Below are 22,187 nucleotides of genomic sequence, written 5' to 3'. Positions count from 1 at the left end.
CAGGCATCGGGCAGGTATACTCTTGCTGTGATAGAGTTTATGCGTGCCCCTATGAACTTAATATTTTGTGTGGGTTCAGTCTTTGACTTTGCGAGATTGATAACTAGGCCCAGGGAAGAAAACGTGTCCGCTGTGACGCGTATCATGCGTAAGACCTCTGCCTTCGAGGCCCCTTTCAGCAGGCAGTCGTCCAGATATGGGAAAATAAACACCCCCTGTCTGTGCAGGTAGGCTGATACCACTGCCAGAGTTTTGGTAAAAACTCCGGGAGCCGAGGAAAGGCCGAACAGAAGAACCCTGTACTGGAAGTGCTCCCTGCCGACCATGAAGTGGAGGAAGCATCTGTGTGCTGGGTGGATTGTTATATGAAAGTAAGCATCTGGTAAGGCGAGGGCTGCAACCAGTCTCCATCGTCCAGTGCCGTGAGTATAGAGGCAACTGTGATCATCCGAAAAACGCTGCTTGCGCAAGTAACGGTTGAGGCCTTGTAGATCCAAGATGGGCCTCCAGCCTCCTGTTTTCTTCTCTGTTAGGAAGTAGCGTGAATAAAAACCTTTCCCCTGGAATTGCTCCGGCACTCTTTCCACCGCCCCTATGAACAGAAGGTGATCCACCTCCTGCTTGAGCCTCGCCTCGTGGGCAGTGTCTCTGAGATGAGGCCTGGCGGGAGGCTTAGTCAGCGGAAGTGACTGGAAGGGGATCGTGTAACCCGTGGCTATAAGCTCTAGCACCCATCTGTCTGTGGTGATCTTTTGCCATTGGGAGTGGAACAGTTTGAGGCAATGATGGAACATGAGATGAGAGTGGCATTGAGCGATGGTATTGATAGTGCAGCCCCCAACATATCCGTCAAACTTGTTGTCTTTGAGCCTGCCCCGAGGGCGTATGGCTTGGTTAGGAACGTTGCCTGGGAGTTCTGTACTGAAGCTGCTGTTGATGGCACCCTTGGTCGTAGCCTCGCTGATATTGAGCACGTGGTTGGTAAGCGTAGCGTCTTTGCTGAGGATAAAATTTCTTCCTCCTGTATGGGGGAGTATACATGCCCAAGTTTCTAAATGTGGCTCTCGAGTCCTTGCTGGAGTGGAGGACCGAGTCGGTTGAGCCCGTAAGCAGCTTTTGTGTATCAAAGGGAAGATCCATGATCTTCACCTGGGGGTTCCTGGGGATACCAGACGTCTAGAGCCAAGACTCCCCACGCATGACCACTGCTGTAGCTGTTGAACGTGCCGCTGTGTCCGCCACGTCCAGCGTAATTTGCCATTCTCAATGATAGGGTAGAGGAGGAATATACCTTCCTGCCAAACAGCTCTAGCTTCTTAGCATCTTTATCCCATCCCCCCGATTTGTACTGAGACGCCTTTGACCTCTGCTGGGACAATTCGACCACCAAAGAATTTGGTTGTGGGTGACTAAAGAGGAACTCCATGCCCTTGGCTGGGACGAAGTACTTCTTATCCGCTCTCTTGTTCGTAGGCGGAATAGAGGCCGGAGTCTGCCATATGGTAGTGGCTGACTCCATAATGGCTTCGTCTAGCGGGATAGCAATTTTGGATGAAGCCGGGGGTCTCAAATTTTTGAGGAGTTTATGTTGTTTCTCCTACACCTCTGCCATTTGAATGTCTTGCGTGAAAGCCACTCTCTTGAACAGTTCCTGGAATTGTTTAAGGTCATCCAGGGGGGAGACATCCCTGGGGGCCATGGCCTCATCTGGGGAGGCTGAGGAGGAACCACTGGGGTAACCCTCCCTCAAAACCTCAGGCTCCCGTGGTCGATGATATACTTGCTCCCTGGAGGATTGTGAAGGAAGGTCTTGGGGTTCTGGACCTCACTCCCCCTGAGACAATTGTGTTTCTGTCCCAGAGCGAGAGTGTACACGGGGGTATTGAGCAGCAGGGGAGGACCTGCCCCTGGGTCTAGGCCTGTGGTGTCTGTGTTCAGCATGATGCAGACGACCATAGCAGCATGGGCAAGGGCCCGGTGGTGGAGACCTGGGCCACGAGCGGAGAGCGTACCCACGATGTCTGGGAGAGCGGGACCTCCGCGATGACACAGATAGAGGAGAAACTGGTTTGTGATAGTACTCCAGGGGATCCATGCCCAGAAACAGTGAAGGTGGCCCAAGCCACGGTGAAATTGGTTGCAGGAACGGAGAGGGAGGTTCCAGATAAGCCGGTGGAGTCACAGCCTGTCAGTGCAGCGTGTGTGTCTCGGTGGGGAGGGCTAGGTGATAAGTGCAGTGCAGCCCTGACTGAAGATGGACTGCGGTGCCGGGGTTTTGCTTTTTTTCTTTTTTGCCTTGCCACTCCCTTGCAGGGTTGGCACTGCCCCCTCCCATGCCCGGGATCTCGGCCCCGCTGTCAGCGCCGCACTTGGCACAGTCAGCTGCGGTGCCACGCGGGTAGTTTCCTCCGGCACCTATAGGCTCCGTGCCAGGCGCCCCTGCACCATTGGTGCCGCGGGGGCTGGTGCCGCCTGCAGCAGTGCTGCCGATTCTGGCGCTTGCCTCGCTGGTGCTCTCGGCGCCCTGCGTGCCAGCTGTTGTGTAATCAGAGGCTCAGCCTCTGCCACATAAGCTGCTGCGCCACCGCTTCCCTGAGCTCGCGGCTGGGGGCTCTGCGTGCCGCTCGTCCTGCTCGCTGAACTCGCCGTCAAGGATCGAGGCAGGGAGAGTTTCCTCCTCTTCTGCACCGAGGGGGTCAGAGAGGCTGCCTTCCTCTCATGCAACCCAGAGGGCCCTTCTGGGTAAGGCTTCTCCGGCAACTCCGGCTGGAGAGCCTTGTCAAACAAGAGCATTTTAAGCCTCATCTCTCTGTCCTTTCTGGCCCTGGCTGTGAGCTTAGCACAGTGAGAACACTTCTAGGTAAAGTGTGATTCCCCCAGGCAGCGGATGCATTCGCTATGCCCATCGGAGGCCGGCATAGCTTCGCGGCATGACTCACACTTTTTAAAACCTGAAGAAGACATTGCGGTGAGTCCTTTACTGTTAAAAGGGTACTTAGCAGTTAATCCGTGCCTTTCCACCCCAAATAGCGATCACCAGCCTGCGGGGCAGCGGGCGGCTTAAGTGGCCTTCTCGTCCACTCCTCTCTCCTTTGCTCCTCTCTCTTTTTTTTTTTTTTTTTTGCTCATATTCTCATCCTTGGTTTTTTTAGTGACAAAAACGACATCTTATCTGACTCTGGCCTTAGCCTGAGCAGATTCCGTCTGCAGCCGATGGCGGTTGAAAAGGAACTGGCGGGGACCGGATCGTGCATGCGGCTGGTGGTGCGCGGGGGAGCGGCGCGCGCCGGCGCATGCGCGATCCAGGAGAAACTGCTGGAAGAATTCCCATCTGCGCAACTGGGCGAGCCCGACACCTATTGTGGAGCACCCACGGGGACCACTCGAAGAAGAACCTTTGCCTCTCCCTGTGGTTTGTGGCATCAAACCACAAAGGATCCAGTGGGAGGGTGTGTAAAAAGGTGTTCATTAACCTGGGAGGCACAAAATACCAGCATTCATTTTTAATTGCCATTGGTAAGGCTGAGGCTAGGGTCTCCCGCACTGTCTTTGCCATACTGTTAATAGTTGTAATGAGACATAAAGCCACTCTTGTTGGTGCCAAAGTGGACAACATGTCTGTGAAGGCCAGCTCCAGCCCCAGTTTAGCAGCTCTGGCTCAGTCCCAGGGGCACCAGCTCCAGCCATGGTTGGGCTACCGCATAGAGTCCAGCCACCATTAGATGTGGCCTCAGCTTGGTTGCCGGGGCACCAGCTCCAGCTAGTCACAGCACCAGCCCTGGGGGCACTGGCTTCAACCACTGCTGGTCATGGCCCCCACCACTAGGGTGCTGACTTGCTGAGGCCAGACACAGCCCCAGCTCCATCTGTGGCTGGGCTTCCAGATTCAGTCCCAGCCCAGGAAGCACTGGTTCCAGCTGTGTCTGGATGCAGCTATGGCCCCTCCTGAACTGCCAATGTGGCCTCGGTCAGGCTGACACTGTGGCCCCAGCCCTGAGGACACAGGCCTCGCTGGGCTTCCCTGCACAGGGCTGCCAGCCCCTGTTACTGGGCTCCTGCCCAGCAGAACACCCAGCCACTGACTCTCAACCTAACAGCCTCCCAGCTGGGGGCTCTCTGATCCAGTAACATCCATGGTCCTAGGGGATCACATATGCTACTGAACCAAAGAATCCTGGTTTTGGGAGGTGCTACATCGCCACAAAGGATGTACTATATGGCCATAGAGGAAAAATTATCTTCATCTGAGGCAACGCCTTAACAGTTAGAGGTCTGAAGATTGAGAATAACTAGGCTTAAAAATACAGAGTAGTTTATCAAATATAGTCACTTATTAATAACAACCTAGTGCACATCTTTAACTTGTGAAATGATGAGAAAAAGATGATATTGGCTAACCTTTGTTGTACATGTTGGTTGGCACTTGCACATCACTCAGACTGATATTCACAGGCAAGTTATTGAAATGGTCATTTGGCACTAGGATGAACTCCTTCCCCAGTTCCAAAAAGTTTCCTTCTTCATCTCGTTCATTTATGAGAACAGCATTGAAGTATTCATACTGCAACAGAAATTTACATTCAGTTATTATACCACCTGAACAATTTTCTTATATTTTTATCCATGCAGTCAACTATGTAATACTTATTAGCATAGGTTTTTGCCTAACACGGAACAAAATTATACAAAAAGCTACGGATCATTATAAATTCAAAGATTAATTTAACAAAACTAGTATTTATGCACTTATTTCTGAAAACAGGATATCTGTGAATGCACATCTCTCAAAGCTAAATGGAAAAGGCACTCCAACGCCATTGTACACAACAAAAATAATATTTTAAACACAGTTTTCTCAGCCTAAGCCATTTCTTGCACCATTATGTACTGGTAAAAGTATCTCCTTCTAGCCTAGTAATTTCCATTAATTTGAGAACTGTAGTTGGTAGTGAACTTAGCGTTTGATGAGCTGAAAGCTTTCTCGCTTCACAAGCTACATAAAAGGATTTGGCTAAACCTGATGACAGCAGAATTCTATATAATTTTTCTCCTAGGTTTTTATATTACTTCAAGCATAATTCGGATTGACTGGCATCTCTTTAAGAGCGGGAGTTATGTTTCATGCTGAACATCGCAAATACATGCTACAAAAGGTTTCATACAATCCAACTTCAACTTTGACAGTAATACAAATCTAGATTTGACTTTTTCTGGAGAAAGAAATCATCATCTCTATGTGTAAAGGCACTCAATGATATTTGGCTTCTTCTGAAAAGAGTAAAATAAGATAAGCAAAAGCAATTTAGATAAAATGACTGATTGGAAGTTGAATGAGAGTGAGTACGTATGTGAGAGAGAAAGAGACAGAGAATGAGAGTGAGCCCTAGCTCGAGCAAGGATTCTATCAAACTCTGGAGCAACAAAAAGCATCATATAACCCCTTTTTAATCTTGCAATGTTTGAAAAACTAAAAAGTATTTTTCAAATATTTATGAACTATAAAACATACAAGTGTAATATCTTTGAAGTGCATGAAGCTGAATCCCAGTCACAGTTATAACTAAAATACATGATCATAAATAATAATAGCGTTGAGTCTACCCTATATTCCCCTTTAGAAATGCAAACGCAAATAAGTGAGATAGGATATGCAAATGAAGCATGGATTTACATATCTTGTGCCTCATTTGCATATTCTCGTGCACACTTCCAGAAGAGATTGCTTTCAAAACAAAAACAGCTGTGTAGACGGGGTTCCTTCAAAAACAAAAGCCTTTTTCAAAAGAACCATTCTTCCTGAAACAAAATGGACTAGACACACAATACTGTGGAAAATACTTTTATAGGATTTCTTCGTTATATTTATAATTCAAAATAACAAGTATAGAAAACAGATAAATGATTCATGATGGGTATCTGTAGGCTTGCCATGTTTTCAAAAGTATCATTTTTAGGGATGCTGATTAATCAGAGTTAACTCATATGATTAACTAAAATTATTAATTATAACATATTAATTGCAATTAATCTCAGTTTTAATTGCATTGCCAAAAAAGATTGCAACTGAAATGTATTACATTTTTTGAAGTTTTTCTGTATTTTTAAATATATTTATTTCAGTTACAACACAATGCAAAACACGGAGTGCTGACTTCATTTATTCCTGACAAATATTCGTATTGTAAAATAATAAACTAAATTAATAGTATTCTTCAATTCACTTCATATATGTACCATAATGCAATATATTTATCATCAAAGTACAATTTACAAATGTACTTTTTTTTGTTACGTAACTGCATCCAGAAACAAAACTAGGTAAAACTTTCGAACCTGAAAGTCCACCCTGTCCTACTTCTTGTTCAGCCATTTACTAAGACAAACAAGTTTGTTTACACCTATGGAAAATAATACTTCCAGCTCACGTACAATGTCAGCTGAAAGCGAGAACTGGCATTTGCATGACACTTTGTAGTTAGCATTGCAAGGTATATATGTAGCAGATATGCTAAGCATTCACACGTCCCTTTGTGTTTTGGCCTGCACTCCAGAAGACATGCATTCATGCTGACACTTGTTAAATGTGTTCATTGAATTTGTGATTAAGTCCTTCGGGGGATAAATCTATTTTTCCAGCTCTGTTGTACCCACATATTCTGCCACATATTTCATGCTATAGCAGTCATGGATGATGACCCAGCACATGTTCATTTTATGAACTCTTTCACTGCACATTTGATGAAACACAAGGAAGTTACCCATGTGAGATTTCAAAAGATAGTTACAGTACTTGGCCCAGGGTTTAAGAACCTGAAGTACCTTCCAACATCTGAGAGGGATGAAGTGGGAAGCATGCCCTCAGAAGCGCTAAAAGAGCATCACTTCAATGTGGAAGTGACAGAACTCAACACCCCCACCCCACCAAAAAAAAAGGGGGGGACAACCTTCTGCTGGTGGCATCTAACTCACATGATGAAGTGAATATGCATTAGTCTGCAGTGCTTTCCATCATTATCAAGGAGAATCCATCATTAGCAAAGACGTGTCCCCCTCTAGAATAGTTGTTGAAGCATGAAGGGACATGTTTATATTTTGTGTATCTGACACATGTATCTTCTAATCCTGGTTGTAGCAGTGCCATGCAAATGACTGTTCTCACTTTTAGATGGCAGCATTATAAACAAGAAGCAAGCAGCACTATCTCCTGCAAATGGAAAAAAGTATTTGCCAGAGTGATCAGTTGAACAAGAAGTAGGAGTGAGTGCGTAGGCTCTAAAGTTTTATATCATTTTCTTTCTGAACAAAATTATTTTTGTACATAATTCTAAAATAATAAATTCAACTTTCATGACAAAGATATTGCACTATTGTACTTGTAAGAGGTGAATTCAAAAACGCTCCCTCTTGTTTTTACAGCAGAGATATTTGTAATAAAAATAAAGGGAGCACTGTATACTTTGTTTTGTAATTGAAATCAATAAATTTGAAAAAGCAGGAAACATACAAAACATTTAAATGTTTTATTCTATTATTGTTTACCAATACAATTATTTGTGATTATTTTGATTGCATGATTAATCACTATTTTTAAATGCTTGATAGCCCTAGTCATTTTTCAGTTTTACATGCAACTAGTTTTACTGAGCAAATGCAAAATCTTGCAGCTCATATATTTCCACTGAAACATTCATCAGCTAACCAACATACGTGCCTAAGGCAGAGTCCTAAATAGCATAGCCACTCTCTTAGCTGCTACTGCCCTTGCTATGCAGGAAGAGAGAGACTGCAAGGCTGTATCTACATTACATTTTTTTTTCCACTCGTACTTTTTTCAGAGTCCCAAGGTTGAAATAAATAAAGTTAAAAAAATCATATTCACACAGCATTGTGAAATGGAGCATTCAATTAAGTCGACAATATCTATGCTTTGTTCACAGATATTCTCTCTCAATCTTGAAGATGCGGGGATTACCAAAGGTTGTTTGCAGAGATGGAGTTATTTTGAGGGAAAAGCCACCTTATCTTGACATTTCATGCACGGCAGTTTGCACACTCCATATTTTTGAGGGGTTTTTTGGGGGAGGAGGCGCAGGGAGGGGTTGAAAAAAGTTATTTTTTTTCTGAAAAAAAAAAAAAAAAAGCAAGAGTAGACAAGCCCAAAGAGATGTGACTGAATAAGGTTACAAATTTGTCCCACCTTAGAACTACTCAGCATTAAATTGCATAGTGCAGATCCTCCATCTCTCCTTAATTATTTCCACCTATTTGAGAGGGCTGCCATTGGTTCTCCCCACTCAGAACCTGTGGCTGAGTCCCCAGTATATACGTACTGTGGCAGACCCCAACCTGGAAGCTTCAGGAACCTTCTGGAAGGATGGTATATTGGATGGTGGGCCAATGCCTTTTTGTTCCTTGACGAGGCCCAAGCCCTCGTTGGTCAGCTGGGCCCTGCACTCCCTATAAAAGGCTCCCCACCTGGTGGCGTGGGGGGGAAAGGTTTTGGAAGGTGCACCAGAGGAGCGGAGCGGAGCGGAGCGAGAAGGTACCACAGGGAAGCGGTAGGTGAAGTGGCCCAGGGTGAGGTTGCTACTTTGGGGTAGGGGTGAAGGCTCTGCCAGTTGCCTCTGGTCCTTGTAGGGACTCTGGGCTGGAGTTCAGGGTAGAAGGCAGGTCTAGACTCCCCCCACCCTTCCCCAGAGGGACTACTCCACTGGAGCAGGTGCGGGCCTGCAAGGGGACTGGCTTTATCCTCCCCACTCTGGACTTGCCTGTGATGAGGATGGCTCACTAAGTGGAGACTCCTGCCTTTGGAAGGGCCTGGGCAGATAAGGGGTCTCCGTGAGTCTCTGAGGCACAACAGAGAACCTCCAGGAAGTGCAGGGACCCACAGGGGCTGACAAGGGACTTTGTCACAATACATACATACAATCTTTGTATAAGGATTGAGGAAGCTGAGGAGAGGGATTCCCCCCTACCCCACACCAGTTGTATCGAGCAATTGGAGCCCCGATCCATCCTTCCTCAGCTTCCATAGGGAATGCCTTCGCATAAGTCTGCCACAGGCTACAGTTTATTAGGGAACCAAACCCACACTGAACAAATTTTAACAATATGACTTTTTACAACCTTTCATATCCACCAATTCCTTGGGCTACTGAGAAGACAGCAGAAACGCACATCCATGCAGGCCAACCCAGTGGTGAAGAAAAATTCCTTCCCAGCCTAGAAAAGGTGACTAGCATGATGGGCCCCTGCTCCCAAAGCGGGTGCTACTCCTTAAGGGGCAGAATGCCATCTTGAACAAGGGAAAGGGTTTATTAAACCTCCCTTGGGAAGTGGAAGACAATAGGCTGATGTACCAATGTGCCAAAGACCCTCCACCTCGAGCCCACAAGGAGGCAGGGCATTCGAAAAAGGAAAAAGAGTAATTGAGGGAAGAGCACTCCTGAAAGTCGTTGATGGTTCTCTTTTCTCTGCTGGCCCACACAACACTTTCCAACCACTGAGGCTACAGAAGAATGGGGATGGAAGACAAGAGACATTGGTACTTGTTACAGTACAAAATATAAATGGCTTAATCATATGATAGCAAGTCATGCATACTTTGGATTTCAATGTTATTTAAAATGGAAATTTTCTGCTTTTTAAAGCAGATTTTCATAAACAGATCAAAATGCAACCACAATATATCTTAAATATTACCACTTTTAAGATGAAGCTGCAAACCTTCCTGCTTATAATATGAAGTTCTTGAAACAGAAAGATACAAATGGTATGGAAATGGTCAAGCTGCACGTAAGGAAACTGGTCAGATTGCAGTTTGGCCAAGAAAAGAATATCAGCCATTAACAAAAGCACAATGATGGCATACTTTGCTTTCCTTTGTTAATTTGGTTATTCCTTTCCTTAATCAGTAGACATGCTCTTTCATTACGTTCCATTGAAAGGAAAAATGATTTTCAACTGTAAATGTAAAATGTAAATGTAAAATTGCCAGGGTAGCTAAGTATTAAATATGTTAGATTTTAAATAAAAACACTTCTAGTTTTGCTATTCATGGGTATTTGTTTGACTGATTAATTGACTTTTTAGGCCCGAGTCTATAGTTCATGTTTTACAATTGTGGAAATGTTTATGGAATAATCTGATTATGTAAATAATACAAGTAAAACCAAATCGAAATGTATGTTCATCCATCAATTATTCCAAAGGCATTAACATCTATGACTAATAACAAAACATTCACTTTCATAAAGTCTCCCCTAATCTTTTTCGATATGGAAAGAACAAAAATAATGGTGTTTGTTTCTTAAAAATCATTCCAGGGAGAACAAACATTCAGTAAACTCTGCAGTTGAAATGGTTAGCAGTGAGTTTAGGAAAAGACTGACATCTAGGTACTACTTTTCTAGCCTGATTTCTTCTGTGCACATCTGTTACAGCTTCACAGGAAAATACTGTCTGTGACAGCTGAAAGGTGGTATGAAGAAAATTAAAAATAAAAATTGGATTAAAAATAGTGAAGCAAATCCATCTGGCACTGACACTACATTTAAGATAATGCTCTAGGGAAAAGGGGATACAATCTTACTTGCTGACAACACAGACACTCCAGCTGTTAAGCTCTAAGAGAAAATGATTCCAGTTTAATCTTGTCAACCTCTGATGTAACCTTAACAAGGTGAGCTCCCACAGTGCACAATACAACACACCAAAACCATATTAGCCTAACAGCAAAATGATTACTTGAGTTAGGAGTACTGAGAGACTGACTGTGATATGACCAGGCAGTGAGATTATTCTAACCTTATGTGTAAAGAGACATGCATAGCGAATGGCAAAGCAAAGCAAAATCATTACAAGGAATCCATTCATATACTTTATTACAGAGATATCACTCAAGACATGTACAAGAACATTAATACTCTAGTGCATTTGTGTCTGCTCTTGTGAAAACAAATTGTATTTTACACATTCACTATTACACATCACTGCCACCTTTGTAATATAAAAGTTTCTGAGAATTTAAACAATTGTTTATGCCCACTCATTACATAATGAGCACCTGTTTGCCCTGACAAAACCATGCCAAGTTGAGGACACTGGGAAGAAGTGAAGGGAGCATAAAAACCCTTCATGAGCCATGCACTTTTTTTTAGAAAATGTGTCCAGTGAATTTGGGATTCATACCAAGGAATTATATCACTAGTAGTTTCAGGCCGGACCTGTACATAGTGGGTGCAACTGTTATCACAGTAAACCTGCTGAGAATGGGCGGGGGGGTGGGGATGCAAGATTCAAAAATGGTTAGCAGATTTATTCAACATACTGAGGCTTGTTCTGACAGGAAAGCTTGAACTGCAATGTGCTTTATTTTGATGCTGTTTAAATACAAACATCTGAAACAAAATACTGCCACAGTAGTTGATGTGTGTTAAATGAGCTCTTTGGGGAGTCACCGGGGCCTACCTTAAACTGCTTGGAGACAGGGTTCTTGCAAAAGGTGCAGCAGAAAATCTTTCTGGGAAAAATGCAAGACTTCTGGAATATAAAAGCCACCACAGAAGATTTTTTTTTTTAAACCACCAGGGAAGGAGGACTGCGTCAAGACTTTGGAAATCTCCTGAGCTACACACCTCAAATCATCCACATAGTTAGACATGACTTATTTAAGCAAGTGAGTAGTTCCATTGACTTCAGTAGGAACGTTGCTGAATTCAGACATGAGTAAGTGTAGCCAGACAAAGGCTCCCCCTTACAAGCCAGCTTGCTCGCTGCCCCCCACCCCCCGCCCCCACTGGGAAGCACACAGGGCACGGAAATGGCTGCTGACAGCACAGTCTTTGAGGACCTCATTGAGGCCCAGATGTGCTAGCTTATCGTGACCCTGAGAAACAGAAAGTACAGATAGAAGGCTAACAGGCCAAACTGTCAACATGGGGGGCGGGACCCTCAAGAAATCACCCCAGCTGGCACTGATGGATACGACGACCACACAACCATCCCAGAAGGGGAAGTGCCCCACCCCCACAAAAAGAATGTCCTGTACTCTCAGATTGCTTATCTCCTGTCTTACAAGTGCAAATTAAGTAAGAAATGCCCTTGTAACAAACTGGCGTCACAAAGACAGACCAGTATGATCTGGCACCATAGATAAGAAAGAGAATACGTAACCCAAAGGGGTATAAAAGATGGGCCCAGCAGAACTCTAACTTTGAGTGCATTCCACCAACTGCCTGCTGGTCGGGTCAGGTGATTGCCTCCCGAGGTCCACAACTGGGGAGGCCCAACCTCGTATTCGTCTTTCCGCGGAATTGAGTGACCGATCCAGCTTGGCTACGCTGGTATCGAGAGACGTTAAAGCCCCCTGCTTTAACAGTAAAAAAAACCTGGGTTGCTTAGGACCCTGGGGAGTACCTCACCGCACATCACCCGGCCACCAGCTAAGTGAGTAAAACATACTATAACAAGTAGCCTAAGTATAGCACTACAGTATTGCAATACAAGAATTACTGCAGAAGAATGCAGTTTATTCTGAGCCAAATGTCATTCTTTTGATTGCTTACACTGAAAATATTAAAAATGTAAACAGAAATCTTGTGATGATTTTAATTGGTTTATAATGAAAATAATTGGTAAATACTTTGGAAAACAATATTTAATTTTGAAATAAAATATTTATGTTTTAAAAGGGAAAATATTTTATTAAACCATTTTGACCCAGTTTTTACCTACAAGTACTCCACTTTAAGTTGAAATAAAAAGCAAAACATAGTCGACTGATGTCTTATTTGAAAATAAAACTGTGAAATTACATAACTGAATACTATGAATGAAGAGGAGAATAACTTTGTTTCTTGTTAAGTTAAATGTTCTGAAGGTACATCAAGTGTTTGAGTAAGTATAGGAAAAATACACACGCAGGCTATTAGGACTTTAAAAACCTAAATATACCACATGTAGGGGGCAACATTACAGTAGCATTTCCCGTTAGTTAAAAAGAGACTGTTGTATTAGTATTTGCAAATATGTGGTTATTACACTCAATCATTCTTATTACCACGTAGCTATAATGCTGAAAATATAAAATTATTTTACCAATATGCTTGAAATGGAGTATGAATCATTCCTGAAGGGTACCCTTTCAGAAGAATAAGCCCAAATGACTGATCAACCAAAATAATATATGTGGCTTTCCCAAGAAGGAAGAAAGGAAGTCATCATGAACACATTATTATGCCAGTTAATAAACAGCATGCAAGAAAGAAGGTCAGGCAAGAGGTCAAGGAGAAAACACAGCAAAATGCTGGAGAGGAAAATATGGAAGCAGTATGTATACATATCTGAACAAATATACTGTTCAAATACATTTATATGTGCTTTTAACGCAATATGCTATTTCAAATCCATCCAATCATATTTGGGCTTTGTTAATGACACTTGCACATATACATTCACAGAATGACTGCAACAAATCTACTTATACTATTACACTGCTTACAGAGTAATATTTTGTGCACATTGCAGTGCCTTCTCTTGCAACATACAGTGTCTACAATACATAAAAAATATGGAAGATACAACATGCACTTAAATCTGTATGATTAGGACATGTATCTGTGACCTTTAATACACTCAATGGTAGTTGGCTGAAGCAAAATCTTTTCACTCTTACCTTAAAATTTGTACCCACTGGCTTTTCTGTGTTTGCCAAAGACTTTCCAAAACATTGTACAAAATCTCAAATGATGAACCAACCATCTTCAGGCTACATAATGATACACTCTCAGCTCTATGTTTATGTCTTACTATTGTACATCATAATGATCATGAAATGGTGGAAGACTGTATGGCCAACTGCATTTTCCCCCAGTGTACTGCTAATTTTGTGGTTCAATTTGTGGCAGAGAAGTAAGTGCTACACAGAAACACACACTCTCATATATTTACAATATATTTAGACTTTGACTCTCAAAACTAAATTTTTCCCCCATATTTGCTGGAAGTTCTTCAAAAGGATTCACATATTGAAGATATTTCCAAAAATCCAAATGTTAAAATGTAGAATAATTTCAACCTAATATCAAAGATAATTTATCAGAATATTTACTGTAAAATTTGTATTCTAGAGATGTATTTTAAAATCTACACTAGACATCCATAAGAACATAAGAACATAAGAATGGCCATACTGGGTCAGACCAAAGGTCCATCTAGCCCAGCATCCCATCTGCCGACGGTGGCCAATGCCAGGTGCCCCAGAGAAGGAGAACAGAAGACAATGATCAAGTGATTTATCTCCTGCCATCCATCTCCTGCCCTTGTTCTGAAGGCTAGGGCACCATACTTTATCCCTGGCTAATAGCCATTTATGGACCTAACCTGCAAAAATTTATCAAGCTCTTTTTTAAACCCTAATAGAGTCCTGACCTTCACAGCCTCCTCGGGCAAGGAGTTCCACAGGTTGACTGGGCGCTGTGTGAAGAAAAATTTCCTTTTATTAGTTTTGAACCTACTACCCATCAATTTCATTTGGTGTCCCCTAGTTCTTGTATTATGGGAAAAGGTAAATAATTTTTCTATATTCACTTTCTCCACACCATTCATGATTTTATATACCTCTATCATATCGCCCCTCAATCGCCTCTTTTCCAAACTGAAAAGTCCCAGTCTCTCTAGCCTCTCCCCATATGGGACCCGTTCCAAGCCCCTAATCATCTTAGTCGCCCTTTTCTGAACCTTTTCTAATGCCAATATATCTTTTTTGAGGTGAGGAGACCACATCTGCACGCAGTACTCAAGATGTGGGCGTACCATAGTTTTATATAGGGGAAGTATGATATCTTTTGTCTTATTATCGATCCCTTTTTTAATAATTCCTAACATCCTATTTGCCTTACTAACTGCCGCTGCACACTACGTGGATGTCTTCAGAGAACTATCCACTATAACTCCAAGATCCCTTTCCTGATCTGTCGTAGCTAAATTTGACCCCATGTAGTACGTGTAATTTGGGTTATTTTTTCCAACATGCATTACCTTACACTTACCCACATTAAATTTCATTTGCCGTTTTGCTGCCCAATCACTCAGTTTGCTGAGATCTTTTTGTAGTTCTTCACAATCCCTTTTGGTTTTGACTGTCCTGAACAACTTGGTGTCATCTGCAAACTTGGCCACCTCACTGCTTACCTCATTTTCTAGATCATTGATGAACAAGTTGAACAGGATCGGTCCCAGGACTGACCCCTGGGGAACACCACTAGTTACCCTCCTCCATTGTGAAAATTTACCATTTATTCCCACCCTTTGTTTTCTGTCTTTTAACCAATTCCCGATCCATGAAAGGATCTTTCCTCCTATCCCATGACCACCTAATCTACATAAAAGCCTTTGGTGTGGGACCGTGTCAAAGGCTTTCTGGAAATCTAGGTATATTATGTCCACTGGGTGCCCCTTGTCCGCATGTTTATTAACCCCTTCAAAGAATTCTAATAGATTAGTTAGACACGACTTCCCTCTGCAGAAACCATGCTGACTTTTGCCCAACAATTCGTGCTCTTCTACGTGCCTTGCAATTTTATTCTTTACTAGTGTTTCTACTAATTTGCCTGGTACTGATGTTAAACTTATCGGTCTATAATTGCCAGGGTCTCCTCTAGAGCCTTTTTTAAATATTGGCGTTATATTGGCCATCTTCCAGTCATTTGGTACTAAAGTGGATTTAAAGGATAGGTTACAAACCACTGTTAATAACTCCGCAATTTCACATTTGAGTTCTTTCAGAACCCTTGGGTGAATGCCGTCTGGTCCTGGAGACTTGTTACTATTCAACTTATCAATTAACTCCAAAACCTCCTCTAATGTCACTTCAATCTGAGTGAGTTCCTCAGATTTGTCACCTAAAAAGGCTGGCTCAGATTTAGGAACCTCTGTAACATCCTCAGCCGTGAAGACTGAAGCAAAGAAATCATTTAATCGCTCCGCAATGGCACTGTCTTCCTTGATCGCTCCTTTTATATCTTTATCGTCCAAGGGCCCCACTGCTTTTTTAGCGGGCTTCCTGCTTCTAATGTATTTAAAAAACATTTTACTATCGTTTTTTGAATTTTTGGCTAGCTGTTCCTCAAAATCTTTTTTGGCTTTTCTTACTACGTTATGACACTTAATTTGGGAGTGTTTATGTTCCTTTCTATTTTCCTCACTAGGATTTGACTTCCACTTTTTAAAAGCTGCCCTTTTCTCTCTCACTGCCTTTTTAACATGGCTGTTTAGCCATGGTGGTTCTTTGTTAGGTCTCTTACTGTGTTTTTTTATTTGGGGTATACATTTAAGTTGGGCCTCTAGTATGGTGTCTTTAAACAGTTTCCATGCAGCTTCCAGGGATTTTAGTTTAATTACTCTACCTTTTAGTTTCTGTTTAACTAGCTTCCTCATTTTAGTGTAATTCCCCTTTTTGAAATTAAATGCCAGAGTGTTTGACCGCTGTGGTGTTCTTCCCAACACAGGAATATTAAAAGTTATTATATTGTGGTCACTATTTCCAAGCGGTCCAGTAACAGTTACCTCTTGGACCAGATCCTGCGTTCCAGTCAAGACTAGATCGAGAATTGGCTCTCCCCTTGTGGGTTCCTGTACTAGCTGCTCCAAGAAGCAGTCATTTAAGGCATCAAGAAATTTAATCTCTGAATCCCGTCCTGACGTGACATGCACCCAATCAATATGGGGATAATTGAAATCTCCTATTATTACTGTGTTTTTTATTTTGATAGCCTCTCTAATCTCCCTTAACATTTCAGCATCACTATCACTGTCCTGGTTAGGTGGTCGGTAATATATTCCCAATGCCATATTCATATTAGAGGAATGAATTGTTATCCATAATGATTCTATGGAACATTTTGATTCCTTTAGGATTTTTACTTCATTTGATTTTATATTATCCTTCACATATAGTACCACTCCGCCACCTGCACGACCTGTTCTGTCTTTCCGATATAATTTATCCATGTGAATTTATACTGTTCGCTCTTTATGTGAATCAAAAATGGTCACCATAGATAAAATAAGTCATCACCAAAGAAGCCATTAACATTCTTAACATGATATACAATAATAATAATGATAAAAATGTAAAACATTTCTTCCAAGATCACAGTAACCCTTGCTGGGGGCCTTTGGGAGATGCTAAAAAACTGAAATCTAATGTAATTTATATTGACTTAAATTACCAGACCATGAGAGAAAACTGAAGCACTGCAGAGAAGGAAAAGCAGAAATTAAAACTAGCAGGTGACAGGAGAGAGAAAAGGCATAAAGAGCGTTTAAAAAAACAGCAAGGGAACTCCACAAAACTCTTACAGCACAGCTGAGTTTAGGGGGGAAAAAAAAGCTGAACGAACTTTTCCAGAACGAGAAACACACACGTTACTGAAGTTAAGCAGCTATCTTAGGCCGTGTCTATACTACCCCCTCCTTTTGACAGGGGCATGCAAATACAGCAGATCAAAAATTGAAATGCCTGATTTGCATATTCAGGACCTTATTTATGTAATGATGGCCACTTTCTGTTCCAGAAGTGCTATTTTTGAAAGCTGAAACAGTTAAATTAGGAACGAGGGTGCTTGTGAAAGGGGGGGGGGCTTCCTTTTGAAGGAACAGCATCTACATGGCTGTTCTGGCTTTTGAAAACAGTACTCCTGGAATGGCGAGTGGCTGACATTATGTAAATGAAGCATTAAATATGCAAATCAGTGGCATTTGCATTTTGATCAGCTACGTTTGCATACCCCTTTCGAAAGTGGGAGGCAGTGTAGATGCGACCTTAGGGCATGTCTATGACAGCAGCCTTATTTTAGAAGAGCTATTCCGTATTGGCTTATTTCGAAATAACACTGTTATAAACAAAAATGCATTTCGAAATAGCACTTAGTTAATTCAGAATACAGCATCTACATATGCAGAGACTATTTTAAAATTAAGCCATTGAATGCACTGTGGCTTATTTTGAAATAGGATCTATTCCCTTTCTTAACAGCATGTATTTCAAAATAGCTATTTCAAAAGATGTTATTCCTCAGAGGCAGTGTCTACACTAGCCCAAATCTTCAAAATGGCTATGTAAATGGCCATTTCACAGATTACTAATGAGGTGTTGAAGTGCATATTCAGCACCTCATTATCATGCCACCATCTGCGGATCTTTGAAATTGCCACTTTTCGCTGCTGCACAGCTCATCCACATGGGGGTCCTTTTTGAAAGGACCCCCGCCAACTTTGAAATTCCCTTATTCCTACCAGCAGATAAAAATAAGGGGATTTCAAAGCTGGTGGAGTCCTTTCAAAAAGGACCCCCGTCTGGATGAGCTGCGCAGCAGCAAAAAGTGGCCATTTCTAAGAGCCGCAGCTGGTGGCATGCTAATGAGGCGCTGAATATGCACTTCAGCACCTCAGTAGTAATCTTCAAAATGGCCATTTCGAAGATTTGGACTAGTGTAGACATAGCCAGAATGAGGACTACCTATAGTGAAATAAGTTGTTGGTTGCATTGTGTAGATGCTAGGACAGTTATTTTGAAATAACGGCTGTTATTTCGCAATAAATTTGCTGTGTAGATCTACCCTTAGAGAGCTCAGAGATTTTTTGACTTCCTTATAAATGAATGAATTGCTTGGAACACTCTCTTGCAGTCTACTAAAATCTACTCCTCTACAGACTATACTATTAACAGTCTCTTCTCATATATTCCTGCGATGGACAGCAAAGTGACAGATGTCTGAGAGCATAGACGCCTCTAGGGCTTTGAAAAGACATCTAACAGCTGTTTAGTACTGAGCAGTTCAGTTACTGATGCCAGGTCCTTACCCACACTATTAAGGCCCTTTTGCTCAACTACTTAGCCACAAGGTTAGAAAACAAGTTTGGGAGTCACCAAAGCTAATCACCTAACTAAAAAAAAAAAAAAACTATTTTGAATTTTGAAGTGCCTTTAAAATTAAGACAGCTTCCATCTCTTCTGTTGGAGGATACATCCATTACCCCTTCCATTTGTTGCCTGAGAGCTTTTACAAGCTCTATTGTAGAGTTGTCTACCACAAATTTTGCTGGTTTTTTTTTGTTTTTTTTTGAGACACTGGCTTCCATCTTAAGAAACCATCACTACAACTTGATGTTACTGAAGACAAATGTCACTCTCAGTCTGGCTCTCTCTAAACTGAGGCAGCATATCAATGTTCCAAGGATCCTTGCAACAGTATGTGCTATCACCTTCTTTGCAATCAGACAAGAAATCACAATTTTCTTTTCTAGATTATCCCTGGCTTTCTGGTATGACTGCCTCATTACAACTGCATTCCGATAGGATAAATAAATACTCATTTCTTCCAGTACAGAATCAATTATAGCAAGGAAATTAATAAAACTTGCCTAAGCTCATGTCTACACTAGGGGATTAAATTGATTTTAAGGGTCTTAGGTCAATTTTATAAACCATCAGTCTTTGCCGCAGCGCTCAATAGGTCGATTTTAAGAGGCTCTAAGGTGGACTTTTATAATGCCGAATTCACCAGGAGTAACTCCTGAAAGTCGATTTTACAATGTCAACCTATACAAGTGCAGATGGCAGCATTATTAAAATGTATTTTATTAGCCTCCAAAACTATCCCACAATGCCCATCGATGTGTCTTTTCTGATCATTGCTTCACTTCCACTGCTCTCCAGGTGAGGAGGAAGTAGGTGACAGGAAGCAGTGGCCATCCGCCTGGGAAGTCTGAATCTATTTCCTTTCCTGTCTGGACAGTTTGGTGAGCAGACATCAGGAGCACACCTCCGCAGCACACCTAGTAGCCATGAGTTCCCCGGGTCACAAAAGAGACTTAGCATGGAGCCATCTGGAGATCCTGGACCTCATCACAGTATGGGGTGAAGAAGCTATCTTCCTTTAGCGCAAAGCCAGCAAAAGAAATGCCAGTATTTATGCAAAGATATCACAAGGCATGATTCAGAAAGGATACACCAGGGACGCTCAGCAGTGCCATATTAAAACCAAGGAGTTGAGGCAAAACTACCAGAAGTGCAAAGACACTAATGTTCAGTCTGGGGCATCTCCCCAGAGATGTGGCTATTATGATAAGCTTTCTGCTATTCTGGGGACACACACAACCTCTTCCCCACAGAAGATGCATGGATTCCTCAGCATGTATTGCTTGGCAAAATGATGATATGGGATCTGATTTGTTGGATGAGGAAGACGTGCACAACAACAGGAGCTGTTTGTTGACTTGCAGCCCATCCCCTTATCTCAGGCTTTGGAGGCAAACCAGGATGCTGGAGAGGGCACTTCTGGTGAGTATGCTTTTTTCTACTGACAACAATCATGGCAGGGAGGGTCTATGCTCCTTTCCCTTGGAACAGCTTGTTAATATTTTTGGTGATAGAGTCCTGATCCTGTTTGCATATCTCACTGAAGGTCCTAGAAAGGCACTTATGGATTTTCCTCATGAGATTTTTGTGGAGACCTGAGCTGTTCCTGCTCCCACAGTAAGACACCTTAATGTGCCAAGCCAACAGTAAGTAATCTGAAATCATGGCCTCAGTGTTCTTGAAAATTTTACAGCATTGTACTTACACAGAATGAGCAATCTTTCTTTATCCCTTTTTCTTTTTCTGAGGAGGCTGATGTCTCCTTTGGAAACCTAGAATGCATGGGAACTTTTCATGAGTCACTAATGCTTTTTTGCCTGTGACCCACCCAGCACAGAGCAAAACTCATGCAGCTGGACTGGCTTTTAAATCATGGCATGGCAAGACCCCCTACACCCCGCCCTGAAAGGCAGGTGATCAGACCCTTCCTTGTATAATGTGTGCACCTGCAGTGACTTTTAATGTTTTTATTTTTTTTAATTTTTTTTTATTAAAGCCTGGCGTGGCCTGCTTTAAAATCTAGGCACTACTTTAAGCCGCCCACGCGGCAGTCCCCTGCCTTCCCTGTGGGCCTGCGAGTGATCAGACACATGACAGCTCCCCTCTTCCCCCTGGCCAGCAGGCAATTGGACCCTGTCCTGTTTCACATGCATGCCTGCACTGACTTAATAGTTTTTTTTTAAATCCTGGTGCAGCCTGCTTTAAAACCTCACCACTCAGTGCCATGCCCCGTCCGAATGGCAGAAATGGTACTTTCACATTATTTCTTCCTGTGAATTGAAGATAGCTTACCATTGCATTCAAGGTAAACATCAGCTGCAGAAAAGCTTGAATTGTTCTGCTTTGACTCAAGCATTCTTCAGTCTCAAGAATCCACAGAGTGAGCTTGCCATTGCAACTTGTTCTTCCATAAAAACAGAGAGCCATTCATTCCGTTAGTGTGCTCATTGTTCCGAGTAAAGATAAAAATGTCACTATTGACAATGCACTAAATATTTCAACAGTTTTAATGCAGGAAACAACTTTAGAAAAGGAAGTCAGAGGAGTAGAACCCCCAGTTCCACTGAACTGAGTTTGCCCCAAATGTCAAGAAGGAAGAAGACACATCAGGAAATGATGGCAGATTATTTTGAAGTGTCCAGAAAAGAAAAAGGAAAAAAAAAAAAAAAAGAGGAGCTGAGAGACTGGAGGAGAACCATAGCGGACAATCAGACTAAAATGCATGTTTCAATTCTGTCCTTAATGACCAGACAGAGATTATGGAAGCAATGCTTCAACAAAAAAAACAAAAACCAAACAAAAAACCTCAAAATCAATCTCCATGAACTCTACAGCCCCTGTCCAATACTTGCCACCATATCCACCGTCATTCCCTTCACCTGGCCAGGGCTCTCTATTCCCCCAGCCACTCGAGGCACCCCCATTACATGCCACCCTTTCCACATTGATTCCCCTCCCCTGGTCGGGGCTCCATACCCCCAGCAACTCCAGGCACTCCCATTTCAGATCTCCCTACACAAAATCAGTTTCCTCCCTGCACAGGCTCTATATTTCCTGTGCAGTCTAAGTCTCCTTCTTGCATACCTCCTCCCTCCACATTGGGGCCCCAGAAAGGAAGGTGGAAGGTCAGAGAGATCCCCACACTGTTGTCTCAGTGAATCACCCACCAGCAAAAGGCTAACATACCAGGAACCACAAGTTTATTATCCTTTTGTTTTCTCCATACACACCATTCTTCCATTAGGTCTCCCTAAATAAAAATATA

The 22,187-nt window shown here is 42.5% G+C and overlaps 1 protein-coding gene across 1 annotated transcript in view; it reads right to left on the bottom strand.

Moving 5' to 3' along the window:
- The window catches only part of CACNA2D3 (calcium voltage-gated channel auxiliary subunit alpha2delta 3), a 710,484-nt gene that overhangs the window by 419,701 nt on the left and 268,596 nt on the right, over positions 1-22,187 (bottom strand). The window contains exon 5 of the mRNA XM_075005060.1: positions 4,399-4,561. Within this exon, the coding sequence (XP_074861161.1) occupies positions 4,399-4,561 (163 nt within the window). The remainder of the gene's footprint in view (positions 1-4,398; positions 4,562-22,187) is intronic.

Source organism: Carettochelys insculpta, chromosome 11 (assembly GCF_033958435.1).
Source record: "Carettochelys insculpta isolate YL-2023 chromosome 11, ASM3395843v1, whole genome shotgun sequence".
NCBI classification, from domain to species: domain Eukaryota; kingdom Metazoa; phylum Chordata; order Testudines; family Carettochelyidae; genus Carettochelys; species Carettochelys insculpta.
This window is presented reverse-complemented; position numbering and strand designations above follow the sequence as displayed.